Source organism: Hypomesus nipponensis, chromosome 22 (assembly GCF_054491055.1).
Source record: "Hypomesus nipponensis isolate SF chromosome 22, ASM5449105v1, whole genome shotgun sequence".
Classification (NCBI taxonomy): Eukaryota; Metazoa; Chordata; class Actinopteri; order Osmeriformes; family Osmeridae; genus Hypomesus; species Hypomesus nipponensis.
Window position 1 is genome coordinate 9,647,801 of NC_140382.1, and position 20,160 is coordinate 9,667,960.

Genomic DNA, 20,160 nt, shown 5'->3' on the forward strand with positions numbered 1-20,160 from the left:
GGTAAATAAAATGCACTTGAGTAGTATTGGACAACGAGTTGCCTTACTGAATTATTTTCAATAAGACTAAAAACAACATGGAAATAATAAATAGGCTAGGCTACAATTTCCAAGGTCATTTAGAACTTTTTCGGCCCATTGCAACATTTATTTGGAAAGAAGTAAACCAACTTGTTTAAACAGACAAAGTTCGTCTACCCAGTAAACCATTTACCAAACAATTTCCCATTTAGGCCTACTAGGCCAAGGGGTGTCTGTCTAGCCTTGTTCATCCAATTAATTAAATAAACATGACTGAATCAAATAATTAGATCTGTGTGTACATGATGTGTGCATGATATGTTTGAATTGAATAATTGTTTAGGCTGATGTTGACATATTCTTCAGGAAATCCAGGTTTTATACTCAGACCTTTCAAACCTCCAATCATATTGACCAAATGACAACCCGCTGGAGACCTGCTGTACCTCCCCTCTAAGCGTTTGCCAAAAACAACCTGACTGACTCACAACGACACACAGACACTAGTCTACGCCAAAGTTCCGAAGTCCCTGTTTTGAACCGGTCTTCTAACTCTTCCACTTGTCTGCTCTGGACTTCTCCCCTCCACAGAGATGTGGTGTAGTCGCGTGGCTTTGCGTCGTCTACAGCGGATTGCCGTTACTCCATTAAATACAGCAGGGGGTCGAACTGGAGCAGTGCAGAGACAAATGTCAATGCTTCCGCGGGTGTATATCACCCGACAAATTCCCCCAGAGGGACTGAAGATCCTCCGGGAGTCTGGACAGTAAGTGTGTGACCACACAAAAACACAATGTTCAAATTGATGGACCTTGTTTATAGTTTATTATGTAGGCTAATTTGTACAATTGTTTTGGGGTTATTTAACTGAACATTGTGGGTGTAGGCTATAAAGCATCTGCCAAATGAATATATTACACAAATGTTACTTTTGTAAAATGCTAAGAGTTAGAAGTTGAAGTGAAAAAGTTCATCATTTACTTTGGGTAAACAGGTTTGCCAATATTTGCCCCACCGACCTGTTGGATAAGAAGGGTCCAGTCAGTTTGCTTACATAGGTTGTGAGTGTGTGTGTGTGTGTGAGTTTAAATACATAATGTCTAGTTGCTCTTTAAATGTACTCTAACTTGTATATCATTTATTTGTTTATTTATTAATCTCAACCTCTCATTTCATGCAGAGTGCAGTTTGACCTGTGGGACTCAGACGATGTCCCTGTGCCCAGATCGGAACTGCTCCAGAAGGTGAAAGGCATAGACGCTCTGCTCTGCGTTCTCACCGAGAAGATTGATACAGAGTTATTGGATGCCGCAGGTCAGGTGATTGTCTTTGTTGTCCATGTCAATGTCTTATCCCTGACACAATGTAAGGGGCCTCCTCTTATGTGTGTGCCGGCGTGTGTGCGTTCCTACAGGTCCAAACCTGAAAGTCATCAGCACTATGTCAGTGGGATTTGACCATTTGAATCTGGAGGAGCTGAAGAAGAGGTCAGTGACCTGACCAGATACACAGCAGGGACAGTCATGTGGCAATCCTTAATCCAATTCTGTGTATATACGTGTGTGCGTTTTCAGGGGGGTCCGTGTGGGCTACACTCCGGACGTTCTGACGGACTCTGTGGCAGAGCTCACCGTCGCTCTGCTGCTGACCACGTCCAGGAGATTGATCGAGGCCACGCATGAAGCCAAGACGTACTGTCCACACATACTCACACACTGATGCACACTCTCTCTGATGCACACACTGATGCACACTCTCTCTGACACACACACATATACTCTTTCTGTCTTACATACACACATGCTGCAACGTGTTTTCAAGTATGTCTAACCTCTCTCTCCCTCTGTTCTCCTACTCAGAGGGGGTTGGGGCACCTGGAGGACCTTGTGGCTGTGTGGCTACGAGCTAGCTAACAGCACGGTGGGCATCCTGGGTCTGGGGAGGATTGGTGAGCATGACAACACTCAACCTCCCACACCCACACCTCATTACAACATGCACACCTCACACTAAACACACATCATGACACTCTTCCATACAATCTCACACGAAACACATACCCTGACCCATGTACTTCAACACAACGTTACTGCAGACGTTAGCATATCAAGTTGTATAAATAGACGGATGCATTTGTCAAGCTGTAACTGTGTGTGTGACAGGGGTGGCCATCGCAGAGCGCCTGAAGCCCTTTAAGGTAAAGAAGTTCATCTACACAGACGTGGTACCCAGACCTGAACTGGCCAGCATGATCAATGCAGAGTACGGTGAGTAGCACCGGTCAACTCCCAGACCTCCATCTGAACAGCTAAGGATAGATGGATGGATGGATGAATGGATGAAGTGAGTGAATTGTGGTCTATGTTATGTATCTGTTGTGGTGTGTAACTCTGTGTGTCATGTCTCTGTCCTCCAGTCTTTCTGGATGAGCTGGCAAAGCAGTCAGACTTCCTGACAATCTGCTGCGCTCTCACGCCAGAGACCAAGGAGATCTGCAACAAGAGCCTTTTCTCCAAGATGAAGAACACCTCAATTTTTATCAACACCAGCAGGTGACGGAGACATAGACATGCACATGCAGACGCATGTCCTACGTTTTCTAAATGTGTACATCAAAAATGGAAACACACACAGATTTTCAGAGGTGTGTCTGTCTGGTGTTGTGTGTCAGGGGAGGGGTGGTGAACCAGCAGGACCTTTATGAGGCTCTGTCCATCGGTCAGATAGCCGGCGCCGGCCTGGACGTCACCGTCCCTGAGCCCCTCCCAACCAGCCACCCGCTTTTTACCCTCAAAAACTGTGGTGAGTCTGTCCTCTCCATCACTGTGGTGAGTCTGTCCTCTCCATCACTGTGGTGAGTCTGTCCTCTCCATCACTGTGGTGAGTCTGTCCTCTCCATCACTGTGGTGAGTCTGTCCTCTCCATCACTGTGGTGAGTCTGTCCTCTCCATCACTGTGGTGAGTCTGTCCTCTCCATCACTGTGGTGAGTCTGTCCTCTCCATCACTGTGGTGAGTCTGTCCTCTCCATCACTGTGGTGAGTCTGTCCTCTCCATCACTGTGGTGAGTCTGTCCTCTCCATCACTGTGGTGAGTCTGTCCTCTCCATCACTGTGGTGAGTCTGTCCTCTCCATCACTGTGGTGAGTCTGTCCTCTCCATCACTGTGGTGAGTCTGTCCTCTCCATCACTGTGGTGAGTCTGTCCTCTCCATCACTGTGGTGAGTCTCTCCTCTCCATCACTGTGGTGAGTCTGTCCTCTCCATCACTGTGGTGAGTCTGTCCTCTCCATCACTGTGGTGAGTCTGTCCTCTCCATCACTGTGGTGAGTCTGTCCTCTCCATCACTGTGGTGAGTCTGTCCTCTCCATCACTGTGGTGAGTCTGTCCTCTCCATCACTGTGGTGAGTCTGTCCTCTCCATCACTGTGGTGAGTCTGTCCTCTCCATCACTGTGGTGAGTCTGTCCTCTCCATCACTGTGGTGAGTCTGTCCTCTCCATTACTGCTTTCCTTGTTACTCAGTTATGTCCTCATGTCGTCACCTCCGGGGTTTTAATGCACAATTTAGATGATTCTAAGCCCATACAGAAGCCTAATATTACTATTAAAAAGTGTGGTTAAGTGTCTGAGGCTTTCACATGTATTTGTGACTTAGACATTTGTGCTAGCTGTATATGAAGAACAGAGCCTTACTGCACCTCTCTTCCTTTTCCCTCCATCCATCTTTACAGTAATTCTTCCTCACATCGCCAGTGCCTCCTACAGCACCCGAAATGCCATGTCTGCCCTAGCAGCGAATAACCTGCTGCTAGGCCTGACGGGCCAGCCAATGATCAAAGAGCTCAAGATTTAGGAGCCAATCACTTGCAACCAGGAAGGAAAGGGTCCCATCTTCAATGAGAAGAACTAAAGAAACCATTGTTTTGTTGTACTCATACTCTACATTCATACTCTATTTCATATGCTTAAAATAATTCTAATTCAGAATTTGTGGATGACACAAAGTTGAGACATTAAAATGTTTTTATTCAATCAATACAACTGAAAAGATAGGTTTTCTGTTATTTAGTTAGTTTATTTTTAACAAAGAAAAAGTACAACATTTAGTCTTCTCATGGTTACACTATGGTTACATGTAAAGAAAGAATATCAATGTCCTTCCCTTGTTACATTTAAATGAATTGCAGCTTTTCAAGCAACAGGGTATAAGGCAGTAACTTATGTTACTAATTAATCTTTTGATTTAGGCTTTTCAAATTGGTTTTGGCTTATCCACAAATGGGCTTATTGTATAAATATTTTTTACAGTGCAAATATATAGATAAAGAAACTGTTTACATAACTGCTACAATGGACACGCACCATGGAAACAAAGTCACAGTGAGAGAAATGGAAGTCATCTTAGATTTTTGTAACAGGATCTTCAACATCACTTCCCTAATGAGTACCCCAGTATTTCTACCTGACTAAAAATGAACCCATCATTTCATACAACCTTTAATACTGTAGGTTTTCAGAAGTTAGATATGAAGAGTAGTATGAATATAGCTTATGTTTACAGTCACAAAATCCTACGAAGTAAATAATTTGAGGTATGAAAAAAAAAAAAAAAAAAAAAAATACTCATGTTCATTTCATACAAAAAGGCAATTATTTTTTAACAGTGTAAAGACTCTACAATAAGGTGCCAACTAGGAAACAGAAGCAGTGGGTGACATAATCATTGTTTGACACTGGCAGAGTAGAAGACAAGCTACAACAAGACAAAAAGATACAGGACCTGTTCTAAAGAGACCCTAAACCTTTATATTCCGTAGCTAAGTAGCTTTAGCCTGTCGTCTAGGACTTGCTGGGTTTTGGAGTTCATCTAGGACTCACTAGGATCTAGGACTTGGCAGAAACATCAACACAGTCATACGTCCTACGTTCTGACGCATAGTTCACCAACATAACTTTACAGTGCTGAATCAATACTGCTCCAGACAGGGAAAAACAGACCCACATACATTAACCCTGCGATCAGGAGTCTGAGTCTGTTAGTTTCAGTTAGGTGGGGAAAAAATTTAAGAAAGCAGGGTTGCAAACTTAAAGTTTTTCAAATTTAAAGTTTCCAACTTGGAATATTAAAAAAAAATCCCCGGTTTAAAGGCAGGGTAGGCAATGTTGTTGAGAAGCATATTTGTCTTATTAGGTGTCATATTTGCTTAAATAAACTTCACATCCTGATAGCAACCAATTCATGTCAAGGTTTGACAGTAAAATTAAATCAATCTGATATCTGTGGGCGTCACAGGACTTATAGATTAAATTAAGGTTGAACCGGCCCTAATGATTGGACGGCATTCAGACCGAATGCAAAGACTGGATGGACTAGTGGTCTGTTTGTCTACCAACCTCCTGGCAGTAGTCAGGCAGCATGTTCATGTGTTCTGGAGGCGTGGCTTTTAAGGGAGGTGGTGGGATATTTTGGTTTGAATCCTTTCAAACTCAAGCAAAAATTAAGTTAAGATCATCCTTTATTAGTCCCACAGTGGGGACATTTGCAATTGCTAGGTTCACAAAACTTGCCTATCCTGCCTTTAACTTCCCAGAAAGTTTCGTAACGTTTTCCACGCATTGCAAAGGATTTGTCTAGTTTTACCTATGTTACAGTACAGCAAGCATTAGATGTACAAAAAATGCGATTCGATATGCAAATGCTTTACCAAACTGTTACACAACAACAAATTTGAGATTTTTTTGCTTAATTCTCTTTGTAATGGCAAGTGATTAAAGCCATTTTATGTGCAATATTTACATTTATAATGTTCTCAGCTTACAGAATATTCCTTCATAAGGCTATAGACTAGGACAAACGCTGTGCGTTTCAATACACTCACACACACAGGACAGGCCATGTGCAAATTAAAAAAGGATTCTCAAACAGAGAAACAAAAGGCCAACACACTGTGACATATTCCTTCAAGAACATAGCCTTCATCAGTGTTCATTTTCTAGTTAAAAGGTGCTCAGACTAAAAGCAACTTCAAAACATCCAAAAACCCTCCTTTGAACTTAATTGATGATAGGACAGAGGGGATTCAGCACCCTGTTGTGAGTTTCTTGAAGAATGTTAATTGAATTAGGCTTCAACAAGAACATCTGTCAGTATTAGAGTATACTCAGTAACACTCAGTTAGACAACATTGATATTCTGCAGGGGAATTTCTGACAATAAAACTGGGGACTAACAGTCTAAGCAACTAGAGTATGTTTAGGGAAAGGTGGCAATGTTGTGGAGGTCCTTATGGTTGATCTCTCCACTTTGTAACCCCTAAAACAATCTCCCTCAAACCCGCAAACAGTATGCTTCCGGGCTACAGCAGTGCTACACAGCAGGGTCCTCCCCAGGCAGAGAGCCTCACAGCATGCCGCCAGGCATGTTGCTGTTCTGCCACCTGAGGCAAGTGGTCTTGGAGTGTTTGTAGAGGTGGGAGGACTGGCTAAAGCGCTTGCCACACTTCAGGCAGGCATAGGGCTTCTCCCCCGTGTGGACGCGGATGTGCTTTTTGCAGTCTGTCAGCGTCAGGAAGGTCTTGCAGCAGATCTTGCAGGCGTATTTCCTGGCCCCCTCCACGACCAGGACGTTGTGCTCCGACAGCGCCTTTTTACACTTGGACAGGACGTCTGCCGAGGCCCTCGTCAGCTGGGGAGGGTGGGAGCTGTTAGGGGGGGCGCTTCCCGCCTCGTAGATCCCAGTCCCGTTGCGTAGCAGGGGACCCCCCAGGGAGGAGGAGGTGGAGGAGGCGTCCTGGATGAGAGAGCCTATTGGTCCTCCACCTACGCTTCCATCTCCTCCCAGGCCGGCAGACATCTTCGGAGCAATGCGTCGGTAGCCAGGGAAACCGAGTGAGGCCGCAGCAGCGCCAGCACTCCCTCTGCTGGCTCGGACCAGCGAGTGCAGCCCCAGACTGGAGCGCTGGTAGTCCAAAGCGAAGGGGTCTACGGCCCCACCCATGGGGCTTACACGCCCATCATGGAGGGGGCGGAGAAAGAGCGACTCAGCATCTGTAAAGGACCTGCAACTTTCGCCTCCAAGTAAGTGACTACTGGAAGAGGGCCGGAGCAGAGAGGAAGAGGCGGAGCCAGAGTTCCCGGTGGCTTCTGGGCCGAGCAGGAAGTGACGCGCAGCACCGTCGCTGGTCGTTGTTGTGTTTGGGAGGTCATCGTCCCCGGCAACCAGCCCAGCCCCTACCCCTCCGAACACCTTGGCACTGAGGAAGCTAGTGATGCTAAAGCCAGACTTCCCATCCAACCCATCACCACACCCAAACACCCCCCCACCTCCACCCCCACTGCCCCTGCCCAGGCCGGCCTTCAGCAGCTGCTGCTCTCTGGGCTGCAGCAGGACAGAGCTGGGCTGGGGGTCGGAGGTGGAGGTGAAGCTGCGGTCGCTGCTCTCTGGGCTTAGCTCCTCTTCTGCCTTCTCCTCGACCCGCCTCCTGGACTCTGGTTGGTCGCTGAGCCCACTGCCCTCCGCCTGAGAGGTCACATCGCTGGTCTCATCCACTGGCTCCGGGGAGCTCAGGGGCTCCTGCTTCACCACCACCTGAGGAACCAGAAGAACATGAGAGGGCTAAGAAGTATGTATGGATGCTTATATTGAATGTATATGTTTTTTTTTTACAGATGACGTTTAATACATTTAGTTTCAAACGACAGCCATCACACCAAATAGCATAGTTTCAAGAAAGACTTGGCTTTGTACCTTCTGTCGGCCGTCTTCCTCGTCTTCCTCCTCTGTCCCTTCTTTCACCTTCATCGGGCCATTCCCTCCATCCACGTACTCCTCTTTCCCCACCCCTCCCTGCAGCAGTCTAGGCACCTCGCCATTGCAGTGGCCTCCGTCTGATTGGCTTGGCATCTGTTGGTCATCTTGGGACACACCTCCTACAAGCCCGGCGATCGTCGCATCCAGGTTGGACTCCTCCGCCATCTTGTGGGAGTCAGGAGAGAGAATCCCAGCCTCCTCTCCTTCGCCACTCACCCCTCCCTCCACTGAGGGGCGTGGCCTTTGCCTGGGCCTTTCCTCTGATAGGCCCAAGGAAGGCTTCCGCTTGTGAAAGCGGCGAATGGGAAAGGAAGCCCTCTGCTCAACCGCACCACCTCCCACCCCATTCCCGACCCCATCCTCCTCCATCCCACCCAAGGCTGAGCTCACCAGGCTCAGTCCCAGCTGCTGCAGGAGGAACGAGCGCTGGAGTCTGGACTTAGCTGCATTAGCCGCTAAACTAGCAGAGTTAGCCGCCTGGTTGGAATTTCCATTTTGGTTAGCATTAGCTGCTAACTCTGCTACCTGCTGCTGCCTGTGCCTCTGCTGGTCTGTCTGGAGTTGGTGGTGGTGGGACGGCCTGTCAGAGGAGGCCGGGGGGGACATGGGAAGAGTTCGGGTGGTCAGGTAGTGCTTGCAGGCCTTGACCACACCATTGAGGTGCAGGTGGGAGGCGGCCAAAAGGATATCCATGACGTTACTCTCACCCAGCATTAGAGTGGAGGTGTACATCATGTCCACCAAGGCAGCAAAAGCCTCTGCCGTCACTACCTGGAGACAGATGAAGAGTTCGTATCAGTAGCACTCTGCAGTAATGACATCATTCATAATAACAGTGATGTATTCAAGGCTTCTTGTCATCATCCTCCTCACCTCGCTATCCAGCTGGATCATGTTCATGCTGGCGTCTCCCTCAGCAACGGTGAACAGGGCCCTGAAGTGGGTACTGCATGCTGCCAACACAGAGCGGTGGGCCTTGAAATGGCGGCTGCCCACCACGATGACACAGTCACACAGTTGGCCATGCACACGCTGGTAGTTGAGCTGCTGGAAGATCTGGTCGAAGTGGCCCGGGAAGTCCATGACTTGGGAGAAGAGGGATTTAGGCCACCTTAAAGGGTGAGGACAGGGGGACGGATGATAACCTGGGGGATAATGTGGACACGGAAAGATGTTAAGGAGAGGATTGAAGGGGAGAGAGAAGCTGGGAGGGAAAAAGTTGGCATGGGACACATGGGAGAAAGGCAAGTGGATAGAACTGTAAGAGATCAAGTTTAAGATACGGTTAAACTGGATGTTAACAATTTCGTATGAACTAATTCTGGTTGACTGGTTGTCCAGCAAGCACCACCATGCATGCATCTTACAGTTCCCTAATCTGCAAAGGCTATGTAGCATGCCATGTGTACCTACTTCCAAGACAAGCAAATCAGTCACTTTGAGATAATGTTATCTTTTGTACCGTTTAAAAGGCACAAAGGCACAACTACATAGCATCTTAGACGAACTTGCACGACGTGGGCGACAATTAGTGGCCAAAGCAAGTTTCCCATTGAAAGACTCGCTAGCTGGGCCGGCAGTAACGCCTTCAACTACAGTAGCTAGTTTGCTAGCTAGCTGGCTAATTAAATTACATTATACCACACATAAAGCTTGTCTTGGGCTATACAGTGAAACAGATAACGTGATACCAATAGCTAGGGTTCAAAAGATACGATTGTTACCTTACTGTTACTTTCTCTGAAACCCGGTCGCGTCCGTCAAGACAGTTTGCTAGCCAGCTAGCTAGCAACAGTACTGTAGCTAGACAACAGGAAGGGCCGCCGACTCCAGTCAGCCAGCTTGTTTTCCCAGCCCACGGGTCGAGTGGACAAGGTGACGTGCCAACGTGGAAAATGTTCAGTTAAATTTTGTATAGAGCTATATACTCAAGAACATTTTATATATTATCATGCTGGTTGTCCATCCATGTTGCTGACGCTATCTTCCCGGAGCGGCAGCGTATGTTCTGGGTTGGTGTTGCTTGGTCACTCCACCACGCTAGTACTAACAGTGTGCACGGACACAGAGGGGCGGAGGTTAGGTCTGGAGTTTGGGGACGGTTGCCTGGAGCAACCTATCCTAATGTGGTAGTGTGTGTGGCAGCAAAGTAGCTACAGATTTTCAAGCCAAACGTTTGTTACCAATCAAATGCACCAGAATTCTGACCTTTGTGGATATTATGTTTATTGCTTGTCAATCGGTGACAATTCTGAGCAGTAACATATTAACCAACGACCACTATAGACAATCTGACGATCATGATGACCTCAGTGTTATTATGTTTCATCTTGCAGACAGACTGGTGGCTGTTGTCTTTTCCAGACACAGTAGGTGGCGCTGTATTCGATTGTCCCCGCCGACGTGAGCGTTGCAATAACATTCCTCACCACAGGGCTACGCTGTGGGGATGTCAGGTATTTTCAGAAGTGTGGTGACAACAAACATGGACGCGAAGTGTTCACTCGTATGTTGCGAAGAGGAAAGAGAGGCAGATCAAGCAGTTATCGGTAACTATTTCTACGTGTCATTTTGTCTGTACTAATAAAATAAACGTGTACTATCGTAATATTGAAATTATGTACCCCTGGGCTAAGACGTTTCACTGTAAAATACCTATTTCCGTCCCACACGTGGGTGCCCCATCCTGAATGAAATGCAGTATTTTTGACCGTGACCAATTTGCTATATGTGCTCTTCAGTTCAGTTCTCTAATGGGACCTTGCAGAAAACAGATCAGCTAAACTTTACCTTTTACAAGAACGTCGATGAAAACCACCCGAGGAAGAAGAGCAGACGCTTGTTGGTAAGAGATCAGCGTCGTACTGCAAGAACAGCCTTTATATCCCATGATGAAAGGGTTGAACCATTCTCACATCTCCACTTTACAGGTTGCTGAATCAGACAGACTGTCCTACGTTGGGAATAACTTTGAAACAGGATCCTTAAAATGTAACAACCTTTGCAGGTAGGCATCATTCTTGGCCTACAGAATGACTCGCAGCCAACCCAGCTGTCTCACAAGCACCATCTGAGGGACCATTGTTTCCAAGAGGACAGAAGTATTCCAGTGTTAGAATAAACAGGTGTGTGGGATGTATAGTAACTATTTTTCAGTTGTTGTCGTAAACTGTTTACAGATACTATGTTGGAGTCCTAAACAAGGAGACCATGAAGATGGAGGTGCACAACGCTCTGCTCTTCAACATGCAGCCCGTCATCCCAGGTAACGAAAAAACGACCCCGATCATCATATAGTAGATGTAGTTTGAGTTGTAGAATGTTGCTTGTTCTCTGTCACTGTAGTGAGGATGGGAATGTGGTCCTCTCATTACAGGGGAGATCGCCCCTGAGGCTGACCCGTCTAGTAACAACCAAACATACAGAGACAAGGTAGATGCACACGCGCACGTAAACACTGTGCACTCTACCCTCTACATCAGAAAGGAATGAATACATAAACATAAAGAAACAATATATTCTGGCTTTCCCTGTTAACCCTTTCCTCTCTGGCCAGGTGGACTCTCTAATTGAGGCATTTGGCACCAACAAGCAAAAGCGAGCCCTGACCTCGCGCAGGCTGAACCAGGTGGGCAGTGAAACCCTGCAGCAGGCAGTGGCCAAGGCAGCCCAGAACGTCATCGATCGCAAGGGTCTGGAAGGTGAATGCAGGCCCATTTCCACACTACCACCTCACTACTGGACTAATGCGGCAAGCATGCAACAAACTGCTAATACTAAGATGAATTCCAAGCATGGGAGCACTGTCAGAAACGCACATCTATCTACTCTCACCTCCAGACCCTCGTCCCTGCCTCACCCTATGTTCTCTCTCTCCCTACCTCGTCCCGGCCTCACACTGTGTCCTCTCTCTCTCTACCTCGTCCCTGCCTCACCGTGTCCTCTCTGTCTCCCTACCTCATTCCTGCCTCACCCTGTGTTCTCTCTCTCTCTACCTCATCCCTGCCTCACCCTGTGTTCTCTCTCTCTCTACCTCATTCCTGCCTCACCCTGTGTCCTCTCTCTCTCCCTACCTCGTCCCTGCCTCACCCTGTGTCCTCTCTCTCTCCCTACCTCGTCCCTAGCCCTGCAGGACGAACTGTCCCAGGCACAGGCTCAGTCAGAGTTCGCTCCCTACCTGCCTCCATGCCACCCAGACGCCACCTCCCCCGACCAGGTCTACCTCTTTGATGACTGTATCCTTTCCCTGCTGTCCGGACATGTGTGACAGAGGGTGTGTTTGTGGAATAGAGTGTGTGAAGATGTGAGATTAGCATATATACATGTAGCCACTTTGTCCTGGATGTGTGTGTCTCCTTATCCACGTCCCAGTGCTAACCCCAGTAGAGTACAGTGCCCTCGAGGCGGCGGGATCCAAGATGGCCACCCTCTCCCCAGAGGAGTTACAGAAGATGAGAGACAGCGAAGGGTAGGGTATTCTTCTATAATAGCTAGGGTTGTGAAATTCTGGAATGTTTCCAAAGTTGGAAACTTTTCATGGGAATAAACTGGAAATGTTCAGGTAAATGTTGTAGGGAGGGAAAACACCTTGCAGCATAATCTTGGTTAAAAGAACCACATTTCATGTAAATTCTGTTGAATTTCACACATTACACTACTTACTTCTGGGCTCTTGGAGCCACACTACTGCATGCACTGTTCATTCCTCCATCACATGCACAGATCATTTCTACACTACAGCAGGACAACCTCTTTCTCCATCAGCTTGGTGTTGAATACAATGTGTTTGAGATAGCTATCGTTCAAACTGGGAAAACACTAATCTAAATCTATGACCTGGAGACCTGGTGTGTGCATTTGTGTGTGTGTTCTAGGAACCAGTGTGTGGTGCAGCAGCTGAGCCGCCTGCCCAGTGAGGGCCCTGCCAGGGACAGACATGCACGCTGTGCCTACTACCTGAGCTTGCTCCTAAAACTAGTCCACGTCAAGATGTTCACGCGCAGGTGTAAGTATCATGCTGTGTGTGTGTGTGTGTGGGGGGGGGACTGCAGGTTTGTGTGTGTTTGTGTTTATGTGTGACAGATGACCTATATGTGTTTGTCCAGTTGGGGAGGAGGAGGACTGTCCTCGTATCATCCAGAACAAGCTGATGAAGAGCTTCACAGTGGAGACCTTCAACAAGGGCAGGTAGGTCATCCAATGCCTTACCAACAGCAGGGGGAGCTGGTGATTGCAGTCGTTTTTATAAGACATTCAATAAGTGCTGTTTTGCGAGTCCAGGGTACAGAATATGGTGTCGACATCCATGCGTGTGAAGGTGGCTGCCTACTGCCTGGCCTTGTTGCTACACATGGGTCACATGACTGTTGACCTCACATTCCTTCACCGCGACCTAGGGATCACCGAGATTAAGTAGGAAGCCGAGCCTCTATTCACCCTCTCTCTCTCACACACACACACACACATGGGTGGACCTGGTGGTCATCAAATCTTAATTTACACGCAAGAGACATTGCTAAATGTATGTATGTGTGCATATACCTCTTCCACGTGTCTTCTGCAGGATGCAGGAGGTAGCCAAGTCCATGGGGCTGAAGTTGAGCAGGCCTCCCCATGGGAAGGCAAAAGAGACTGGGCTTGGGAACGAGCACAGGCTGGCCACTCTGGAGCTCCCTCTGGTCAAATACGAACCGCCCCTCGACAACAGGAAACGCAAGAGGATGCGTTAGAAAAGGGCATTACTAGACGAAGGGAGGGAAGAGGGAATTACTAGAGGGAGAAGTGAGATTAAGAGCTATACGAATAAACTTTAATTTGAAGAGCAAGAATGCTATTGATTCCTGCCCAGTGAGGATACTGTTAATGTCAAACTAATAAAAAAACGAAAAGAGAACCCTCCTTGTGATGAATCATTTCAAGCCATGCTGTAAGCTGGGGGTTAGCAGTAACTGGACACTTGACAAGTGACTGAAAACATCCATATTTATATTGTATAGCAAATTGTAGAGGCACATTTGTAGACGTTACATATTGCACATTTCAGATTAGATGAAAGCAGCGAGAAGCATGGTATGTCACCTGGTAACCCAACCTGGTCACTGTGCTCAGCTGAGGGGTAAGACTAGGCTGGTCTCCTATCACACATTATTCAGGGAAATCAGTTGATGATTTGGTAGATCGGTCACTGCTCATATACTCCTCCGTCCATCAAGGCACAGCATTGACATTGTAGCAGATGGATATGATCTTCAATTGACTTTCAACTGAAACTAAACTCAACACCCCAGTCAACTAAGCTATGTCTTCCGTATGATCCCTACACCTATATACTATGGTGAATTCATGTATTCTTTAAATTGATTAAATATGGATAAAAGCTTGACCTGTGCTTCAGCATTGGAATAGAAAGTGGTGCCCATGTATTCATGTGCTATAATCCTTAAGATAGCTTGTGTTTTTTGTCCTGACGGCAGTTTGATTACTAAATGTTGACATTGGTTTAATAGAAAAGTGGTGATAAAAGGTTTGGTATCTCTTTTCATCTTGTCTGTTAGCTTGTTAAGGATGTGTTCTAGAGCACAGTCACAGGCTTTTTTAGAAGTCTGTAAGGTGCCATGTTGTAACATCCCACATAACCATCTCATGTCTGTGGAGTGATGTCATTGCCCAGGTCAGACACTATAGGACGAGAGGGATCCGTCACAGGATGGAGCAGAAGACGCTGCCATTATTATGGCAACCACTCTCCACAGAGGCAGTGATCCTGGTGGTCATGGAGACGGCAAGGTGGGTGGGGTGTCGGGCAGAGGAGGTGGGGGGGCCTGAGGGGGCATCAACTACAGGTCGAGGGGGGGGGTTCTCCAGGGTCCAGGGAGGAGCGGAGGCACAAGTCCTAACAGGCGGAAGAAAAAAGGTAGTATTTCAACAGGCTAGCATGATGTCGAACAGCTACAGCGTTTCATGCAGACAGTACATACAACTTAGTCTGACAGACTTTCTCGCTTTCAATGGGACAGAATAATCCGTTTTTTTGCGGATTACAATTTTATAATGAGACAGACATCTAATTGGAGGGGTGTATGGAGGAACAGGTAGGTACGGTATGTTGCGTAGTTACCTGGTGCTATGCATCAGCAGACTGTTGTTAGGCAGCACACAGCTCTCGCTGCCAGGATCGCAGTGCAGCAGGGGTTTTGTGTTACCAGGATGACCTTGGTACAGCAGGTTGTCATGGACGATGCCCCTGGCCAGTCCCTGTACAGTGATGCCACACCCCTGAACTGGCTGAACACGGTTACGCAACACCTGAGGAAGACCACACACACAACCATGACAACTCTACCCCACAAACTCAACTCAACAAACTCAACCCTGAAGTGTGTGTGTTCTCTCTGTTCACCTTCACGTCCACACAGTCCATCACCCGTATCCCGTATCCACGGTTACCCACCACGTCGTTCTCCACAATTTGCCCATCACCATGGAAACTAACACCATGGCCGCCATTGTCATAGACACCGTTTCCTCGGAGCTCCACCCTACACTCCCTGTCCACTGTGATGCCGCCCCGGCTGTTGCCTTGGACACAATTGGCGACAAGTCGGGTCAGCTGGCTGCTCTGTAGCAAGGCAATACCGGCACCGCGGTTACCGTTGACAAGGTTTGCAACGACATTCAACGGCTCGCTGCTCTTCACATAGAGGCCGACCGCTGGGAAGAAGAAAGAGGAGGGAAAGAGACAGGAAGATGACCAGACAATAAAGTAAGGGTGCACCACAATGACAGAGCCCAGACAGCTGTGTTCCATACTGAGCCTTTACCTCCGTTGCGGCTCATGCAGTTGCTCTCAACCAGAGCTACGCTGATGGAGCGGCGGGAAGAGAAGCGCTCGTCCTCACTGTCCAGATCACTCTCCCACGCCAGCAGCTCTCCTTCCTCGTTAAAGTTCTCTTGTCCACCTCCACCTTCACCCCCTCCTACTCCTCCTCCTTCCCCCCACCCCCATCCTGGTATGTCTCCCGCTGCCCTGCGCCCTCGGGGTCTTTCCGGCAGAACACCGCCAGGCCGTACATGCGGTTATGGGTAATGTAGTTCCCCAGCAGCTGAGGGAGGCTGGAGGACATGACCCACACGCCACATCCTTTGTTACCTAGAGACAACAGGTGACAGAATCACTCACAGGGTCAACCATGTTCTCAGAAAATAAACAACAAACTGCAATGACATCACAGACAGAGGGAAGTGAGCTCACAGTAGATGTGGTTGCCCTCTATGAGCCCGCGGCCCCGCTCTCCAACCACCACCCCATCAGAGTAGCCATGACAGATGTGATTGTTCTTTAGCACCGGGTCACCCCCTCTCCGAATGTCCACTCCCCCCCACTGGTTCTCCCTGATCACGTTCTCTAACAGGGAGGGAAAGATGGAGGGACGGATGAGTGGGAGGGAGTGATGGATGGAGAGAAGGAGGGATTGGGGAAGGAACGAATGATGGGAGGGAGGGACGGATGGATGGATGAATTGCATTAAAGGGAAGGCGAATAGTTGTGTAGCTTTAAAATGATGTGTTTACAGGGAGTTTCTATGTTGCTCTGTGGGTGTTTGTTTTGACTGGCTCCACTGCATTTACATACCTAATATCATGCCCCTGCCACTCTCATTCACAGCTATTCCTGCAGCCTGGCCCTGGAAGATGTGATTCCCACTGGGTAAGAGGGAGACAGAGGGAGTGAGAAAGAGAGAGAAATAGAGAGGGAGCGAGAGAGAGAGAGATAGGAAGGCTGAGTGACAAAGCACAGTCAAAGAACATTTAAAAAAAGAAAAGAAGGGGTGATTCTCCATTTTGCTGTTTCCGGAATATTCCTGTTGCCCCACCTACCTGACCACAGGGTTGCCATTGAAAAGAACGTACACGCCCGCCTCCTTGTTGTTATAGATCTGGTTGCTGCGGATAGAACCCTTCCCGTTGCCCAGGACAACAATGCCGGAACGCATGCCACTGTGTATTCGGTTACACTGAGGGAGAGAAAAGTCAGAATATCAAGCAGAAAGGGAGGACAAGCAGCTCCCAGGCTTCTACAGCATGCATGGAGTTCACTTGGTACTGCCTATTTACAATCAGCTTTTTTAACAGAAACAATGGTAGAGTGACAGGAAAGGCAGGGAGAGAGAGAGGGGGAAGACATGCAGAAAATGGCCCTGGCCAGAATCAAACCAGCGGCCCTGCGTTAAAGCCTAAGCCCAAGCGGTACGCGCTCTGCCCGGTGAGACACTTTAGACTGCATTTCTATTTCAATACATGATGACAATCAACATTGGGTGTGGTATCACTTCAGATGAAGGCAGAACACCATTAGTGAAGTACAATATGAAAACACGGTCCAATTCAGCTTATAAATCATTGAGTACATGATGAACATATCTCTCTCTGCCTCCATCTTGTCTGACTCTGTTTCCGCAGGGAATTCCACAGTAACAAGCAGAGCAGTCAGAGATGTTCAATGCACCACGTGCAAGTGGATGCTTAAAGGTTTGGCCGAACTGTACTCTGACAGAGGGTGTGACGTTACCAGGATAATGGGGTTGGCTCCCTTGCGGATGTCTAGCCCTGCCTCTCCGTTGGAGTGGATGTTGTTGTCAGCGATGAGGCCCTGGGCGGAGAGACGAAGGAACACGCCAGACGCCCGGCAACCGCTCACCTCGTTACGCAGCATCACAACCTAGGGTTGGGAGTGGGAGTAGAACAGGAGGTCAGGTCGCTGGTTGATGATGGTATAAGTTGATGCTGGAGAGCCATGGAGACCGTTACCGTGGCGTTCTGGATGCAGCGCACCGCGTAGTTCAGCCCCCGGAACACGTTGCCCTCCAGGCGGGCGTTGCCGTGGTTACACACATGCACTCCGCCCTTGCCCTCGCGGAAGAGGCAGCGCTTCAGGACGCAGCCCTGGACTGCTGATGCCAGTGCCTGGGCCTCAGGATCCCTCTGGAGCTCCTGGGTCAGAGTGCGGAGGTCAGGTGTCACTGAGGGGGGGATGGGGTCCGAGGTTGGGGGCAGGGAACCGTCAGAGTTGGCCTTGAGGAGGTGGCTGAGGCTATGGTGGTCATGGGCCAGTTTGTAAACGGTTGGTTTGCTGATGATGTTGCCTGTGGTTAGGGAAGTAGTGGTGTGGGACTCAACCTCCTCCTCTTCCTCGCTGGGCTCGCTCTCAGTCCAGCTGTCCTCGATCACAGTGTCCTGACACAGCCCTTCCTCCACACCCTGGATCCCCGTCCCCCTCTCACCGTCTTGTTTGTTCCAGTCCTTCAGGCTGACGTTTGCCCCTAGGGACTGCAGGCCACTGTCCTTCCCAAACTGAGGGCCTCCCCCTGGGCTACCATTCCCAGGTGAGCCCCAGGATGTAATAGTCCGGGCCTGGACTGCCAGGTGCTTACAGGCCCAATTTTTCTCTGAAACTGGTGCTCCTTCCACCGTCACAGAGGCTGTGTCACTTCCCGCAAAATCGCAGCTTTCCAGTAGGCTGAGGGCAACGCCCAGGAAGTGAGCGGAGCTGCCCTGTGAGAAGGAGCAGAAGCGAGCCTGGCAGGTACCCGGACCGCGGATCTGCAGCTGGGCCCCCTCAAAGTTACAGTTGTCCAGCTGCACATGACCTGACGATGTCTGAGGGGAGGGAGTGACAGAGGAAGGGAGGAAGGGAGCGAGGGAGGTAGGCAGAGAGGGACGGAGGAAGAAAGATAGTGAGAGAGGGCGAGTGAGTGAATTCGAGAAGTAGAAAGAGGGAGAGAGGGAGAGAGAGAGTAGGGAAAAAAAGGGAGAGGGCAAGGGAGAAAGGGCGGAACCTTGTGAGAACTGAAAGTTAAAAGAACAGAGTAAATCTCCTTCCAACCCCTCATCCCCTCACCTTGTAGACAACAGTGGAGAACCAGGCGGGCATGAAGACCAGGTTACACAGCCTGGCTGTGGGGCACTGCTGCTCCACACACACTAGCAGCGCCACCTCCCCCAGCCTGCCGAGCCCCATCACCTCCACGGGCACCCTGAGCACCAGCTCAGCCTGCTCCTCGTAAACACCAGGGTGGAGCACCACCCGGTCATAAGGCCCCACCACCCCCAGCGCCCCCCGCAGCGTCTCAAACTCACACCCCGCCCCCACGTGCCACACCCGCCGGTCCTTTCTCCGGCGGAACAGATGCAGGCAGGCCGAGGGCTGAAGCTCCGGTCCGTTCTGGGTCCAGGTGCGGCTGGCCAAGGCGTGCTGCCGCAGGGCCTCCCTCCACGACGGGGGCTCCAGGTGGGGCCGGCTGGGCCAGTTGGGGTGCCGGCATTCGGGGCAGCCCAGACACAGCTGCCTCCAGCGGGTGTTGTCCAGGGAGAGGATGAGTTCCCTCCAGGCCCGACACACCAGGCAGCAGCGGCCCAGCTCAGGTAGGGGCAGGTAGGCCAGGATCACCCTCCACAGCTCCACTGGCAGGCTGCCCACCTCCATAACAGCTGGGACTAGGACTGCCTGGGGAAGAAGGGTGGGGAGGAGGGAATAGGGTGGGATGTGGGGGGGAGGGACAACACACCTGGGGAAGGGGGAGAAAGATGCAGCAGGGGTGGAGTAGATGAGAAAGTGTAGATGGGGCAGAAAAGGGGGAGGGAGGGGAGGGGTAGAGGAGGGGGAGGAATGAGAGGGGTGGAAGAGAGGGGCAAAGGACCACCTAGGGACTGTTGCCCAAACACACACAAAAAGCATATTTTAAGACTGATCGTTTAGATCCAGTATGACTGGGCAATACTAATCGATGTAATTATTAAGTGGATCTCTATACTGAAATATACATTTGCAATAATTATTTGGCCTCGAGTAAATGTGAGCGTTCGTCAAATTTGCAAGGCTTTCTACAAGAAATAAAGATTTTGCATGAAACTGGTCAACGTCACGAGAGCAAGACAAGCACCTATACCACACAGCAGTTAAACAGCTACATTCGTAACAAGCCTCACAGTTGTCGCAACTCATTTGAGACTAGTACACACACACACTCCTCAATGAAGGATACGTTTGAAAAACATGCGGGCATACGAGCGAGGCAATGTAGTTAGCAGGCAGGCTCTGTCGTAGACAAATATAATATACGTAACTAACAGATGGTGAATAAGGAACTCCTTACCGTGTTATCTCAGTTGGTTGGCCGAAAACCCGCACATCACCGTTTTTTTTTACCTGACAGGTAAATCTACGGGTGTGCCAACCATACTGACTTCAACGCCACATCATAACAATCCTCATCGCCCAAGATGAGACATCGGTGGAGAGTTCAGGCATTTGCTCTTACTTTACGGCAAGGCAT

General features: G+C 49.0%; 4 protein-coding genes across 6 annotated transcripts; 2 read left to right on the forward strand and 2 right to left on the reverse strand.

The window, feature by feature from the left end:
* The first annotated feature begins 527 nt into the window (after positions 1–527).
* On the forward strand, positions 528–4,059 carry grhprb (glyoxylate reductase/hydroxypyruvate reductase b). The gene is made up of 9 exons (XM_084686431.1): positions 528–787; positions 1,202–1,335; positions 1,436–1,508; positions 1,596–1,712; positions 1,881–1,969; positions 2,184–2,288; positions 2,438–2,573; positions 2,693–2,823; positions 3,750–4,059. Exons 1-9 carry the CDS (start codon positions 615–617, stop codon positions 3,869–3,871), a joined length of 1,080 nt encoding a protein of 359 aa, XP_084542557.1. The 5' UTR covers positions 528–614; the 3' UTR covers positions 3,872–4,059.
* On the reverse strand, positions 4,024–9,868 carry zbtb5 (zinc finger and BTB domain containing 5). Of its 3 annotated transcripts, none has more exons than XM_084686428.1 (4): positions 9,558–9,868; positions 8,702–8,973; positions 7,766–8,599; positions 4,024–7,606 (listed from the first exon to the last, which is right to left on the reverse strand). In XM_084686428.1, the coding sequence occupies exons 2-4, from the start codon at positions 8,909–8,911 to the stop codon at positions 6,419–6,421; spliced, it is 2,232 nt and encodes a 743-aa protein (XP_084542554.1). In that variant the 5' UTR covers positions 8,912–8,973; positions 9,558–9,868; the 3' UTR covers positions 4,024–6,418. The 3 variants fall into 3 exon arrangements, with proteins under 3 accessions (XP_084542554.1, XP_084542553.1, XP_084542555.1); XM_084686427.1 differs by having other exon boundaries at positions 9,553–9,868; XM_084686429.1 differs by lacking the exon at positions 9,558–9,868 and having other exon boundaries at positions 8,702–8,993.
* Positions 9,869–10,226: 358 nt separating this feature from the next.
* Positions 10,227–13,721, forward strand: polr1e (RNA polymerase I subunit E). Its single transcript, XM_084686430.1, has 12 exons — positions 10,227–10,377; positions 10,570–10,673; positions 10,759–10,835; positions 11,008–11,093; positions 11,205–11,260; positions 11,385–11,529; positions 11,953–12,063; positions 12,200–12,296; positions 12,703–12,833; positions 12,934–13,015; positions 13,109–13,240; positions 13,392–13,721. The coding sequence occupies exons 1-12, from the start codon at positions 10,278–10,280 to the stop codon at positions 13,555–13,557; spliced, it is 1,287 nt and encodes a 428-aa protein (XP_084542556.1). The 5' UTR covers positions 10,227–10,277; the 3' UTR covers positions 13,558–13,721.
* A 71-nt stretch (positions 13,722–13,792) lies between these two features.
* fbxo10 (F-box protein 10) lies at positions 13,793–20,160 on the reverse strand. Its single transcript, XM_084686426.1, is given in 12 exon segments — positions 13,793–14,720; positions 14,946–15,133; positions 15,228–15,538; positions 15,649–15,819; positions 15,822–15,977; positions 16,080–16,232; positions 16,461–16,531; positions 16,706–16,842; positions 17,397–17,546; positions 17,636–18,484; positions 18,726–19,392; positions 19,981–20,160. Coding segments are annotated over 11 exon segments (2,964 nt in total). The 5' UTR covers positions 19,311–19,392; positions 19,981–20,160; the 3' UTR covers positions 13,793–14,527.